This window comes from Lissotriton vulgaris, chromosome 10, assembly GCF_964263255.1.
Source record: "Lissotriton vulgaris chromosome 10, aLisVul1.2, whole genome shotgun sequence".
NCBI lineage: Eukaryota > Metazoa > Chordata > Amphibia > Caudata > Salamandridae > Lissotriton > Lissotriton vulgaris.
The window spans coordinates 624381675-624396651 of NC_141698.1; the positions used below are offsets into that span (position 1 = coordinate 624381675).

At 41.7% G+C, this 14977-nt stretch overlaps 1 protein-coding gene across 1 annotated transcript in view; it reads right to left on the minus strand.

Annotated features, from left to right (window-relative positions):
* XYLB (xylulokinase) overlaps positions 1–14977 on the minus strand; it is an 894017-nt gene that overhangs the window by 688729 nt on the left and 190311 nt on the right. Inside the window, exon 8 of the mRNA XM_086941458.1 lies at positions 13530–13602. Coding sequence (XP_086797584.1) covers positions 13530–13602 — 73 coding nt within the window. The remainder of the gene's footprint in view (positions 1–13529; positions 13603–14977) is intronic.

The window sequence follows — 14977 nt, forward strand, 5'->3', positions numbered from 1 at the left end:
CATCCCCCCAGCTGCAGAGCAAAGGGCCCGGCCTCACTGTCTCCGTGCAAGTAATTCATAGCCTCTGTTACCATGGAAGGCCCATGCCCCTCGCATTCTCATGTAGACACTTAGGCGCCTATACACGCACTCACAGTCAGTATAGAATAGCTTCTGCCCCAGAGACTTTTCCGTTTAGATAATATGGTTCCCAAACATCAGATATCAGATATGATAGAGGTACGAGTTGATCTGACATGCCAGACTTCTGTCTCTTTCCGTCAGTGTAAATGTCAAGTCCCCTGCACCCTCCAGTTTTCACGTCAATCACACGTCATACAGCTGCGCGCGCATCCAGGCCTCAGATTTCTGCTGACATTACAAGATTCTGTTTTGTTGCCACCCACTTGTGACACCTTCCTATGGCGTTTCTAGCACACACCTCTATGTTCACGCCTAGTTCACGCCTTCTAATTACATATCACTACCACGTGGATGCTGTTATCTTGTTTCTCTCAGCTGTTACGCCTACTGTATTGGTTTCTATAATGTAACTTAAGTATATAAGCCATGTATTGTCAATAAAATATTGCTCTATCCCTTCCTGAACCCCTGTGGTTGCAGGAACATGATATCCAGTTCTAGAACCATTCCTTTTTAAGGAATAAAACCCCAAAGAACTCTAACACCACGGACTCTGCCTCTTTCTTTCCGATTGAGTTATTATTGATTAAGTACTTACCTGCATAGAAATTAGGACGGTAAATCGAATATTTACCACACCTCTACCATGGACATTTGGATGTCAGGAAGCATATCAGCAGCTTCGTGCATCCCTTTGTTCTGTTCCAGTGTTAGGCACTCCAGACTATGCTAAGCCTTTTATATTATATGTACTTGAGAGAGAAGGATGTGCATTGTCAGTTTTTACACAACCATATGGTAGTAGTCCATGTGCTTATTTTTCGGCTGTATTAGACCCAGTGGCCAGAGGACTTCCAGGCTGTCTTAGAGCGGTTACTGGAACAGCCATTTCTATACGACAATCTCAAGGGATAGTGTTGAGTAACAAGCTTACGGTTATGGTACCACATTCCGTAGATGCACTCCTTAACCAGACAAACACACAACACCTGACTAGCGCTAGACTCACAGGATACAAACGTACGCTTTTGGCACCTCATATCACACTTGAGATGTTTGACATTGAACCCAGCTACAGTGTTACCCTTGCCAGATGAACAAACTCATGATTTGCACGACTGTATTTTCCTAACAGAAGAACAAACTAAAGGAAGAATAGATCTTAAAGATACAAATTTTTTAGATCCGGAGGGAGAATTATGGGTGGATGGCTCTTGTATAAGACTAAGTGATGGCACCACCTCTGCATCCTATGCCATAACCACAATATAAACTGTGGTAGAACCAGCCCAAATTCCACAAAAATCTGCCCAAGCAGCTGAACTCATTGGACTTTTGAGGGCTTGCGAACTCAGTCAATGAATATCAGTCAACATTTATACGGACAGCCAGTAGGCATTTGGTGTGGCACGCAATTTTGGCAAGCTTTGGAAGGAACGGGGATTCTTAACTTCCCATGGTTCTAAAATACAACATGGCAAATTGTTGAATAGTCCCCTTTCTGCCTTGACATTGCCAAATAGTGTAGCCATTATCAAATGTAGTGCCCACAAGAAAATTACAGACAAGGTGGGACAAGGAAATGCTTTTGCTGATGAAGTTGCACGAGATACTGCAAGTGCACTCACAAGTAAAATATATGTACTATGATCCCAAGTTGAAAGATGGGAAAACATGTATACAGAAATTAAGGAAATACAGCAGTCAGCCACTGAACAAGAAAGGGCAGAATGGCAAAAGGAAGGAGAGTTAGATGATGAGGGATGTTGGAGGTCAAAAGATATGTCGAAATGGAAGTTGCCCTATGCCTATTTATTATCTTTTGTGACTATGGCTCATGGACCTGCTCACGTCAGTGCTAAAAACACCCTCTCCTAACTCGAACAGGTTTGGGATAATAAGCACATTCGGAAAACAGCTGAACATTTTGTTAAACAATGCCTGATATGTCTACAGCACAATCCTGGGAAGGGAGTATCAACCCCTACTGGTGGATTTTCCCTACCTCAGGTTACCTTTGAAGCACTCGAAATGGACTAAATTCAATTAGAGCGCTGTAACAATTTAAAGTATGTACTAGTAGTGGAATGTTCCTTTAGTAAGTGGGTAGAAGCTTATCCCATTACAGACAGCACAGCCTTGACAACAGCTAAAATTCTGTTAAAGGAGTTTTCCCCCGTTTTGAGGTTTGTAGAGTCCTATGGAGTGACAACAGACCCCACTTTACTGGCCAGATAATAGAGTACCTAATAAAGGGTTTAGGGGTAAAACAGAAGTTTTATGCTGCTAATTATCCCCAGGCAGCGGGTCTGATAGAAAGGTACAATTCCACAATGAAGTTGAAACTAGCAAAGATACAAGCAACAACGGGCCTTAGTTGGCCAAATGCTTTGCCCCTAGCATTGTTATCTGTTTGTTCCATCTCACATAGTAAGATTGGACTTTCTCCTTATGAGATAGTCTTCTGCAGGCCTATGAATGTATAGGGACCCCCAAGGCCAAATGTAATTAAAGAAATACAGTACCCTGTTTTAAGTGATTACCTAACAAACTTGACTGAAATACTGTCTCTGATTCATCAGCAGGTGCGTGAAGCTATACCAGACAAATCAGAGGGTCAGGTTCATGGTCTCCAACCAGGCAAATTTGTGTTAGTGAGACATTTTCAAAGCTCTAAGAACTTGGAGACTCGCTGGAAGACTCTGGATCAGATCCTGCTTGCGACTCGAACTGCTGTCTGTGTCACCAACAAATGCCATTGGATCAATGCAGCCCAGTGCAAATGAATCCCAGCAACTGTTCTCCAGCCAGAAGGCAGTAACAATCTGAAGGACATCTTCCAGACTCAGAAAAGTTTTGCTCCTATGAACAAAGACACTTTTTTTTCCTGATCAGACCACGCCTTCAGCAACAAGGTACAATTTACAACCAAGGAAGGGAAGGAGCAGATAAAGATTCCGGAGGACCAGTTTCAATTAGTGGAACGGTTCGGCTGTGCATGGTAGGATCACAGAATCAGCTGAACTAGGCTCAGAGTGGGTTGTGATACGTCTTCAGTGGTGCCTGGGTCTCTCTACGACCTGTGGTTGTATTGATACAGAGAAGGAGAAAAGCCAAGATTGGGATCCAAGCTGCAAAGTGATGACAAGACTCTGTGTATGGTGACTTTGATCATATTACTGATAATATTGGCAGCTGGTTTTTGGACAATGGAGAAAGTGATTCCGGCTCAAAACCTATTGCCCGCTACTACTCCTGTCCCCACGAAACATTATTACTTCACTCTTCCCTATCATGAGAAAAAACACTGGATGTCATACCTCAATAACACTTTCATCCAAATGTTACATCATACTTATAATGCTACGAACACTACCAACTGTTGGGTATGTGGAATGATGCCAGCCCATCAGAAAAAAGGAGGAAAGCCTCTCGTTCCCCTGCCATTCTCACATAATGGCTCTTGTAGAGTCAGGTTCACCCTTTTGTGGGCCTCTGAAATTAGTAATATTGCTCTAGCTGATGTTGGAAGACTTAATGACAAGGTCTGTTACCCCAATGATGAAGGCCTCCCGCAGGCCAAAGGAACTGTATTGGAAATGGAGGAGTATCGCAGAGGAAATTCCTCCACAAGACATGTTTTTCCTAATACCCGAACAGTCAAAGGTAATGGACCTCCTGTTACCGCTGTTACCAGAGCCCAAGCAGATCTTTGTGTGAGCAGCATTGGCAGTATCCCAGTAGAAAAAAATGACTGTACTACAGTATTAAATGTCACTGGAACGAACAATAGTAGTTTCCTATCTTCACAGAACACTTACTTCATTTGTGGGAACAAAGGTTATTATCGTTTACCAGTCAGTTGGTCTGGTATCTGTTATGTGTCCTTTTTGCTTCCTCTTGTGTTCTTAGCACCTGCATCTTATCTCAAAGACCAGAAACTGTTTAATGACATTTCTTTGAACAGACTTAAAAGAACTCTAAATAATGATGAAGTAGATCAAACTGATACAGCATTACAGCAGTATGTTGGTTTTAATTTTGAACTCTTTTTCTTTGTTGGGGCAGCCCTAAATAGTAGCAAGATTAGACGTCTGACCTGAGTGGTAGAAGCAGTAACTAATCAAACAGCAATGGCTTTTGGTAATATCACAGAAGAGCTCCAAATTACAAGGATTGTAACTTTGCAAAACAGAATAGTGCTTGATATAGTACTCGCCGATCGTGGTGGAGCATGTTGCATCATCGATAGTAGTTGTTGCGTGTTCATACCTGACCATACCCCTTCTGTCTATGACACCATTTCCAAATTACATAAAATCGCTGCAGAGATACATCAAGACCAAGGAACGTGGTCCTGGTCCGAATGGTTACAGGGACTTATTTCCACTTGGCGTTGGAAATTATTAATGGTAATAGTAATTATAGGAGCCATCTTTCTCACCTGCTGCTGCTGCATTCAATATGCCCCTATGATATGCACCACTTATATAAATACTTGCAGTCAATGTTCATGAATTGAATCGAGAAATGACGATGCAAACTGAAATTTACGAATTTATTATTTTTGATAGTAAACATTAATATATGTACTTTAAAATGGATTCAGTGTAGGCTGAAAAGGAAGGAGTGTTAAAATGTAAAATCTGATTCTCTCGTTTTTTAATTAAGCTATGCCTCATACATTTTTTACCTCTGCCTTGCTCCCAGCCCGATTCTATCCTTGACACCGCATCTGTATAAACATGAGTAAAGAATCTAAATTGGGGCATTGTAGGCTGGGTAAACATGCAGAGTCCGCGCAAAAGAACAGCTGGCATCTGCTCAAGGGTTTTCTGACAATGATTAAGCTTTAAGTAAAGTTAACCCAGATAGCATATCTTGTTGTGCAGTGACAATTGCACAAGGCACCAAGCCTATCGATTCTTACCGTTACCTTCTTTGGTGTGTTTTTCCCAAAGCTCTAATTACCTCTGGGTGTCCCTTGTTTGTGATCTTTTGCTATAAATACCCATGTAACTATCGTTCGGTATGCTTTCTCCTTGAGTACCTCTACTGTGCTTGGTGGATAAGGCCCCATTCATGAATGCTAAATAAATGACCTATGGTTTGTACTTCATTCCAGTGTCGATTCCTCCTTACTTGTTAAGAACCCGTGGATAAAGGGTGATCCTGCACCAGTAGATTATTAATAATGTTCTTCCACAATGGGGTGACCCAATAACCTGGAGGACCTGGGTAAGTCGTGATACATAACAACAGGGGTCCACACAGAGATAACAGCCTCCTCTGCTTAGAGAAATGGAGTAAACTATTTCTTCTATTGATTCGTAAGAGCATATATAACAATATCAACTCTTTTCCGTTCTTTGCGTGATAGAAGTTGATATTGTTATATATGCTCTTCCGTATCAATAGAAAAAATATTTACTCCCTTCCTCGGAGCACAGGAGGTTGTGATGGATAAATGAAAAGTAGTATAAGTTAATTCGTTTTCCTTTTTCCTTTTTTGATGTTCTCTCCGTGTGGACCACTGTTGTTATGCATCTTAAAAAACCCTCCGCAAACCCCAATGTCCTTTCTAAATGCAGACTGATCCACTCTTACCTTTACTCACAAAAGCTCTAGAAAAACAGGTTAAGAAACAGATTATATACTTTCTAGAAGAGCATACGATCTTAGGCCCCTCACAATTGGGTTTTAGAGAGCTACACAGTACTGAAACTGAGGCAGTTACTGATAACATCAGACTCCCTTTAGACACAGGAACTCCAGTCATGTTAGTGCGAATGGTTCTATCTGCGGCACTCAACACAGTCCTCCATTCCATTCTCATCTGCAGCCTACAAGAGGCAGGTCTTCATGGCAGAGTGTTACATTGGCTCTGGGACTTCTGGACAACCACACACAAAATATCTGGCTTGGCCCTTTCGAGTCAAGAAAGATATATACCAACATGGGGGTTCCCCAGGGATCGTGCCTGAGCACTGTTTAATATCTACGTAGCACCTCTAGCTCAAATTGTGAGCTTGTGCGGTGTGGCGATTGTGTCATATGCAAATAATACTCAACTTCTCATCTCCTTTGGCCCTGATCCAGTGAAAGCTCAATTCACAGGTTGCTTGAGGGAAATCACTGTTTGGATGTCTAAGAATTGTTTCCAAGTAAACAGCAAGAAGACTGAGATTATGTTATTTGGCAAAGCCAACAAGATTGGGGAACTGGTGACCTTCGGAACTTGGTTCAACCCCTGCACCTAAGCAGGTGGTGAAAAACCTTGGAGTAAAAATAGATCAATCACTGTACATTAAGGATCAAGTTAATGCCACATGTGGCACTTGTTTCGCTACAATAATCCTGGGTACCTCTAGAAATAACCTCGTCCAGGCCCTTGTAACCAGTTGCCTGGACAATGGGAATGCTCTACTGGTAGCAGTAAATTACACCCTGCTGACCAAGCTGCAGGAAGTACAGAACACAGCCGCACAGCTGACCTGCATGTCACCAGCACAGTCACCCGCTACCCCATTTTAAGAAAACTGCACTTGTTGCCTATCCGAAAGCAGGCTGTTTTCAAACTGTGCTGTCTTGACGCAAAAGCCACTTTACAAGGCCTCTCCTGCTTATATGCACTCACAACATAGCTGCTATCAGCCCTCCAGACAGCTAAGGTCTTCAAACACTCTTGCAGACCTCACACATTTGCACCTCAATATTTGAGGGCAGATCTTTTTCATACAAGGACCCATATCACTGGAATAGACTCCCTCTTCATTTGGGCACCTGCCCTGATTTTGTAACTTCAACACGATACTAACAATGTGGTTGTTTTATAATATCTCAGCTTGCCTAATCTGCACAGAGCCAAGAACTCCTTCAGGAGTGAGTCATGCGCTATATCAAGAAACAGAAAAAAATAATTGTGCAGCTTCCATCATCACCTTCTGAGGCAGGCCCTTCTATTCTGCATCAGATATAAGAAGGCATATTTTTATTTTAACTTCCAGTTATTGTATCCACTAAACAATGTACTCTTGTCCTATTAGCAGGTGTTGATTCTGGTGCTTCTGGCAAATCAGATTTTTCAACAAAAACACAAAATGCCCAATTAAAAAAAGAAGACAGTCTAGAACCTTTTTTTGAGGTGGATGGAACAACTTCACCTCCAGAGATGTAATCTATGAAATGGAATCTTTAGTAATCGTAACACAGTCAAGACATTTGGACGATGTACAATGTGATATCAAAGATGGTCCAAGGTTCATCATGTTCTCAGGGACTTTCTGGGTTTGGTGTAATGACTGGACCACCAAGTGGTCAGAGTGCAAGATTGTTTTTGAAGACAGCGACACTGTTAACCTTGTTCGTTTCACTGATGCAACAACCCCTGGTGTGTTTCTCATTACAGAAATCTATAGAAACAGGATTATCTGATGTCTATAAAAAACTCTCACACTCATGAGGAATTCAGGAAAATGATTGCACTATTGACTTAATTCCTGGTGTAAAGATACTACATGGCCTAATATGTCCAAGCACTGTTAAAGAAAACAAGGTGTAGAGAGAGAATATCTGAAAGAAAAATTGACAAGGCTTTCACTAGACACTCCAAGGCCTATTCAAAAGTGCCATTTGGATGATGCAAATTAGTACTAGAATACTACAGTCGTACTGCTAACGTATTGCACAATGTTATTCACAAATCTACGGACAGTGGCCTCTACCTCCGCCTCTCTTATCTTTTCTATACAGAGGTCTCTACGGCAGTGGCTGACATCTCCACACACACAGACATATATTTAATGTAGTAAATGTGGAAAAAACAAATGGGAGGGGCAGGAAAATGGGGAATATGTATTACTAAATCTGAGGGGTTGAGAGAAATTCAAAGAGGGGCTTGGGAAGGGAACTGCTACGCACACACAACACTACTGAAGTTACTACAGCCCTAAAGCTATCAAAATAATCACAAATGTACTCCCAACATAGCGTTTGGAGTAAGTCAAGCATTGCACATGGCCATCCCCAGATACTGCAACAGACTGTGTGTCAGTGTTTGTGTGTGGACGTATAATTCACTAGTTATAATATACTAAGCTAACTATAACTTGTGCCCCTCATGCACCGCTTATGACCTTACATACTACATCAATCATGACATGGTATATGACATAATTGAGGATATCAATGATGACATCTCAAATTACATATTATAGTTAGTTGAGTAAACTATAGCTGGCAAATTTGTTTTGTTTTGTTTTTTAAATGCTAGCTCTTGTGTCACTTTATCACCTAACTATAACATCACTTTAACCTTTGTTTTTCTCAGGGAATTAAGTTTTTCATTTTTTTATGTCAGTTAAGGTCTTAATTCATACCTCGCAGGAGGGGGTTGGGTACAAGGTCTGCGCTCAAGCCACGGCTGGACTGGGAACCCAAAGAAGCCCAGGCAAATTTTGTCATACCAGCCCCCATATGGTGCATGGTGAGTGCAGCAAGTGAGCTTGACCACTACGAAGTGGGCTTTAGGGGTTTTCCCACCAGGAACATTTGGGGGGAAATGGTGCATTCTACAGCACATTTGTCATTATATATTCAATTGCATTAGCTTTTAAAACTTATTAAACGATGACCTTTCTGTGTAGCCAGGATATGTCTTTGTTGGGGCTCTTCAATCATTTCCTCAGTCTCGAACAATGCCTCCCATATCACCATAACCAATCCCTCACATGAGTTTCATTTGTTTTATAGCACCTCCTATACCAGTGTAGGGTATTTGAGCACTCTACTTCACACACACATACAGAGACAATGAAACATACATGTGTAAATCAGTGTATAGACATTTTTACATAAGGCAAAGGGGACTACAAGATGTAGGATTCACATGACACCCATACTGGTAGGCATTTCTTAAGAGGTCTTGGTCTGGAGAAGCACAAAGTCAGGATTCAGAACATAACACAGTGATTAGGGTTGACTTTAATAATAAGAATACATTTCTACCCAAACAAACCTTGTTTAACAACATTCAAATAATGAAAGACTCGGAAAACTTTCTATCCTGTACCATGGAGTTTCCATGCAGTTCTTTAATGGTAGTTCATAGCTCACTGTGCTAGATTATGATTGTAACTTATGACCTGCATAACAACAAAAGAATCTCTGTGACAAAATAGTTACCCACTGAGCTATGCACATAAAATATTGTCCTTTGATATGCATGGTGCACGTTCATTGTAGCAGGCTTATTAACCCTATGCAATGCCTTAGATAAGTCAAAACATCCACTACACAAAACTCCCACCTCTTTCCAGTAGGCACATTCATCACCAGATTTATCTTTCCACTCTACATTGCTACAAAACCGGGCCCCACTAACAAAACTAGCCCCCCACCATTCTAGCCTCCTTGGGAAATGCCCAATGGCTGGTCTGGGCAGTCCAGCCTTGTCTCCAGACAGATGTTGTGTCCAATACAGCGCAAGCATCCAACCCGTGGTTGTGTAAAGAGGAGAGTGTATGCAGAGTTTTCCTCTGAATAATTTGTTTCTTTGGTGTGTTGTTTTTACACACTTTTAAATAATTGTTTTTAATGCTTTTTTACAGTTTTGAACTACTGTTTTTTTAAAATAAAATGTGTATATTTTTTATGCAATATATATTTTCTTTATTTCTTTTGATTCCCACAAGTTTTTTAGGGTGATTGTCCACAGCCTTGGTGAAAAATACTTTATTGGTTTCTCCAAATGCCAACATTTTAGACTGTGCCTGCAATATGTAGAGCAAAATGCTCTATCTTTTAATCTTCCTCTTGTTGCTGAAGATGCAGCCTTTCCTCTGGCGCAGTCAGACAACATCACGCAGCCAGACAACATCACGAGAGTACTACGCTAAAGTATTATTCTGGTCCCTCCCTCTGTACCTACTTAAGAGACTCCCTTTGGTGCAAAATGTTGCAGCCAAGCTCCTGAGGAATGTTTCTGTTCAGGTCCATCAGAAGGAGTTACACTGGCTTCTACATGGGTGAGACTGATGTTTAAGGGCCTGGTACTAGCCAATAGAGTTTTCTAGAGATGGGTTCCAAATATCTATCTAAGCGTCCTTCCTTTACAGCACTAGCAGCGGCTAGTTGGAATGAGCTTTCCCTCTATCTCGATGCCAATAGTGATGAGGACTCTTTTAAACGAAGCTCAAAAACCTGACTTTTTAATGCTGTGTTCTAGTGCTTCTCATCCCTCGTAAGCTTGTTGGTCCACAAACCTGTAGTGCAGAGACTCACCATAGAGTAGCTGTGCATTTTATACATTTTTTCAAATTCAAATTCTCCCCTATTACTGGCGATCTTTTAACTGCCATGCACCAATGCAGATACCCTTGCACCATAGTGGAAGAGTGTGTGCATTGTGCTAAGCATATGTGTTTGCACTGAAAGGGGACCCTTCTTGTACAATAGCAATGATTTTACAAATTTCCAGCCTTGTAAGTATACAGTAGAATTCAGCACATTTCCAAAGTTCCAGATATGGGTAGAAATAAGCCATTTCTTCTTGTCATATTTTTTTCAGGAAGTGCAATGTTTTGAGTCAAATCCCTGTGTATACATGTTATTACAAAAAGGCTTTGCATCAAAAACATCCATTAAACTCTATTGCCCACATGCATCAAACTGAATTGCATTCGCAAACGGTGCGAATCGCAAAATTCGTCCGTTTGCGAATGCAATTCATTGATTTGGGATGCATTAAGCTTTTTTGCTATTTTCGCAATTTTAGAAATCGCAATTATGTTGCGATTTCTAAAATTGCGATTGCATTTAAGAAATCGCAATTTGAGATTTCTTAAATGCAATGTATGATCATTTCAAAATTGCGAATTCGCAATTTGGAATAGGTAAATTAGCATGAAGTTGGACTTCATGCTAATTTACCGCAAACTTACAAACATGCACAAAATTGCATTTTTGAAAGTTGCATTTTACACACACACATTTCCTTGAATCATGTGTGTGTGTAAATTGCACTTAAGTTTAATTTCAAGGGTGCAGGGAGGGGTTCTTTGGACCCCCCCCTGCACCCTTGAAATTGCATTTTCCATTTGCGATTCGCAAATTGAAAATCGCAAATTGTGAATGCCTTCCCATTGATTCCTATGGGCCTCTTGGCACATATGAATCAATGGGAATGGGATTCCTTAATTGCGATTCGCAAATTGAGAATCGCAATTAAGGAAAAATAAGAAATCGCAAAAATATTTGCGAAATTTTGATGCATTGCCGTTTGCGAATTCTTAATTGCGATTCCTTAATTTTCGCAATTAAGGATTCGCAAACGGCAACATTGATGCATGTGGCCGTAAATCCCTACACAACACTTTCTATTGTGTTTATGATGATATAAGTGTGATGGTCAGATTTAGTAACTATCTGTGACACCTTTCTGTCACAAACATGCTGCAAACTGGTGAAAAATATTTATTATTTTCAATTACAAAACTCAGTAACGAACCACCAGGAGTGGCCAACCACCAATGCACACCACCTGTAGCCAGGCCATGCCCCCTACCCACTGCAGGACAGTCAACCCCCACTACACACGGCCTTCAGCAATGCACTGTGGTGTTGGTCGCAGGGCCTGGCTTGTGACTAGACCCTGGACCCAACTCAGCTGTGCACATCAGTGTGGCAGCAGGGCCTTGCTTCTGGCCAAGACTAGTATCCAACCCCGCAACATATGGAATTAGGCTTTGTGCAGCAGGGGTTGGCAGACCTGCCTGCGCCCAAAATACCATGGGACAGTTAACACCCGCTGGGTTTGGTCACTCCCAGGGGTTGGCCAGGCCCTGCGCCCAACCAGCACCGGGATGGCCAAGCCACACTACGCACGACCTTCAGCCGTGCACAGCTTGTCCACAATGCCTACACAGAAAACAGTGTTGGAGGACCCCCACACCCAGCATTTGAAAGTGAGCAGTGGGATTTGGCAGCAAGGCCTGGCATGTGGCTAAGCCCTCGACCGATTAACCCTCCCCTGGGATGGACCAGGGGTGCCAAATTATGTTCCTGAAGCAATTGCAACAACCACTACCTTTGAGAGGTTTTTTTATTAAATAGATCTGTGACCTACATGGTCTGGTACGTAGGAGAGTGACTGATAAGAGGTCCCTGTGAGATTGCATGAGGCACTTAAATAATGTGAGGTATTTCCAGATGTTACAACAGCAGGATCAGATGAGGTAGTAGCCTTTGGCTGAGTTTTCCTACAATAATCTGGTACTCAGTCCTTCAAGCTGGCCTTCATTCTTCTGTATGTATATTGTACAACCAAGCATGTTTTAATCATCCATTCCCGCTGTTTAGGTTCCCTCAGTGTCTGCTTTTCCCCAATAAATCAATACATTTGGATAACAGGAAGAGCCTGACTATAAGAAATATGCAGGAGTGCAAAGTTCCCAGCACCTCATCATTGCATATGCAATCATGCAAGTCTATTTTCCTGAGTATACCTAGTTCCCATCTTAAGTTCATATGTCATTACTAAGGACCTAGTAAGTACACTTAGTTAAGTCCAGCAACTCTGGGGCTTCAGTACCACTCATGCTGGGGTATATACCCTGTGGCTCATATCTCTAAGGTTAAGTCTTCTTCTTCAAAAGGGCCAACACCTCTGCCCTCTATCTTGGTAGATGGAACACCAGAATTTCAGATTAATGCAATCTTAGACTACACGATTTCTAGAGGGTAATTGTAGTATCTGATAGATTGGAATGGCTATAATGCATTGAAGAGGTCTTGGGAACCAGGACAGAGTTTGTACTTGCTCCTAGAATCCTGGTTAAACTCAATTTCCCTTTTCTCAATTAATCAGTTCCAGCCCCTGGAAGGGAGTGCTAGATTTTGTATCTCGGAAGGGTGGGTGTGAGGGTTACTGTGAGGAACATAAAGGGTCAGTGATTATGGCACAGATAAAGAAGTTGGCGATTATAGAAAATAGGAAAACAGCATGTAACACAATAGAAAAGAGGCCTTCTGTTTCATCACTTTAGAAGAAGTAGGAGTAGTGGCAGCATGGGAGACATGAGGAAAACATTTCTCCAGATAGAACTTCAGATAGAAATAGTGTAATATGAAGATCAATCTGTCCCACCTAAAGGGAAACATTATCTCAGGGCAACATTGGGTCCGTAAGTGCCTAGATTAGGATTGATATGCAGAAACGGAAATCACAAATGCTGCACAACAAAGTGTCGTTATCAACTGCTTAGGCCATGTGTGGATACAAGAGCCATCCCCCTTCACTTTTCCACAGCTCTTTCAACACAATGGAATGTGTTATTTCCATATAATTTTGTATGGTTGATGTATAATAAGGAGTAAAGAATATGATACAGGAGATTTGACAAACTTACCATCACTATAATCAATAGCTGCATAATCGCCAAGAAACAAGGAAGCGGCAAAGCTACTGACTAATGAAATTCTCTAGGAGGAAAAAGAGATACATTATTGAAATGCACCAGCTCAATTTTAATATTCCTAGATGCAGACAATCTTTAACATTTTGACATGAAAATATCGGACATCCTAATTTCTTGCACAATACAAAGATTGAAATTACATTCTGAAACATGAGTATACATTTTGAAGAAAAACTAACTAGAATCCATTGGAGTGTGTTAAAATAAACTGAAAAGAATTTGAAATGGTCCTATCATGAAAATGATAATGAATTGCAGATGTGTTACACAGTAAAGAATCTATGTGGAACAACATTCCGATTCCCTTAAATGACACAAAATTTGAACAGGCACAGAAAGTAGATACCCAGACAAATTATCAAGAAAACCGGATTAATTAATCAAGCGTTTTAGTCAATATCATCAAACTGATGCTCTTGAATTTACCTCATGGGTGCGAGGCATCTTCAACATATGGGGGCCGATTATGATGTGGCCCGTAAAGGATCTGACCAAACCGCATCATAATCGGCCCCTCTGTTTACTTTCCGACTGCCGGATACTAAACCGACCTGTCATTCCGGCTGGCTTCTGAAGGGCTCAGGGAGCCCGTCAGCCCATCAAACCGGATTTTAATCCCAAAGAGCGGGCCTTTCGCCCTTGGGTTTACAATGCAAGGCTTCCGGCATGATTTCCATGCCATTCTGTCCAACATGGAAACATGGAAACCATGTTGGAAAGCGTGTTAGGGGGCCCCCAGCAGGGCTCCCTTGACTGCGCGGCCTCTGGTTGGAGGCCGAGGGGCCATCTATGTGCCCCCCTGTTGATCCCTGCACACCGTAGCAGGCCCCTTGAGGTGCTTGCCACAGGGAGCAGGGATGAACTGCACCTCCCATTTCCCTATGGGATCATGTATTACAGGCGGTTTATGGCCGTAATGAATGCTCCCATAGGGAATTGTAGGAATGCGACTGAACAGTGTTCGGTTGCATCCTAATTTGGAGGTCGGGACTGCCGACCAGATGTCGGTCGATCCCAGGGCCGAGAGTGTTGGGCGGACTTAAATCCACTTAACATCATAATTAGCTTCACAGTGTTAACAGGCCAGGTCTAGGCAATGTGGGCTGGGCTCATACAAGTAGTCACAGCAAAGTTTCATGGCAGGAGTTTGCACATTAACCTGGTAGCATTAATGGAGTCATTTATATTTGGTTCTCTAATTTACTTATTTATTAAGAGCGTTCATGCAATCAATCGGATTTAGGGGCAGTAACAGTTTGAATGTAAACACATAAAGAAGTGGATGAATAAATAGTTATTGTTGTGTGAGAAGGCAGTCTATAACCAACAAAAACACCAACGCTATATAATATATTCTGCATATTGAAATCATGGTAGGT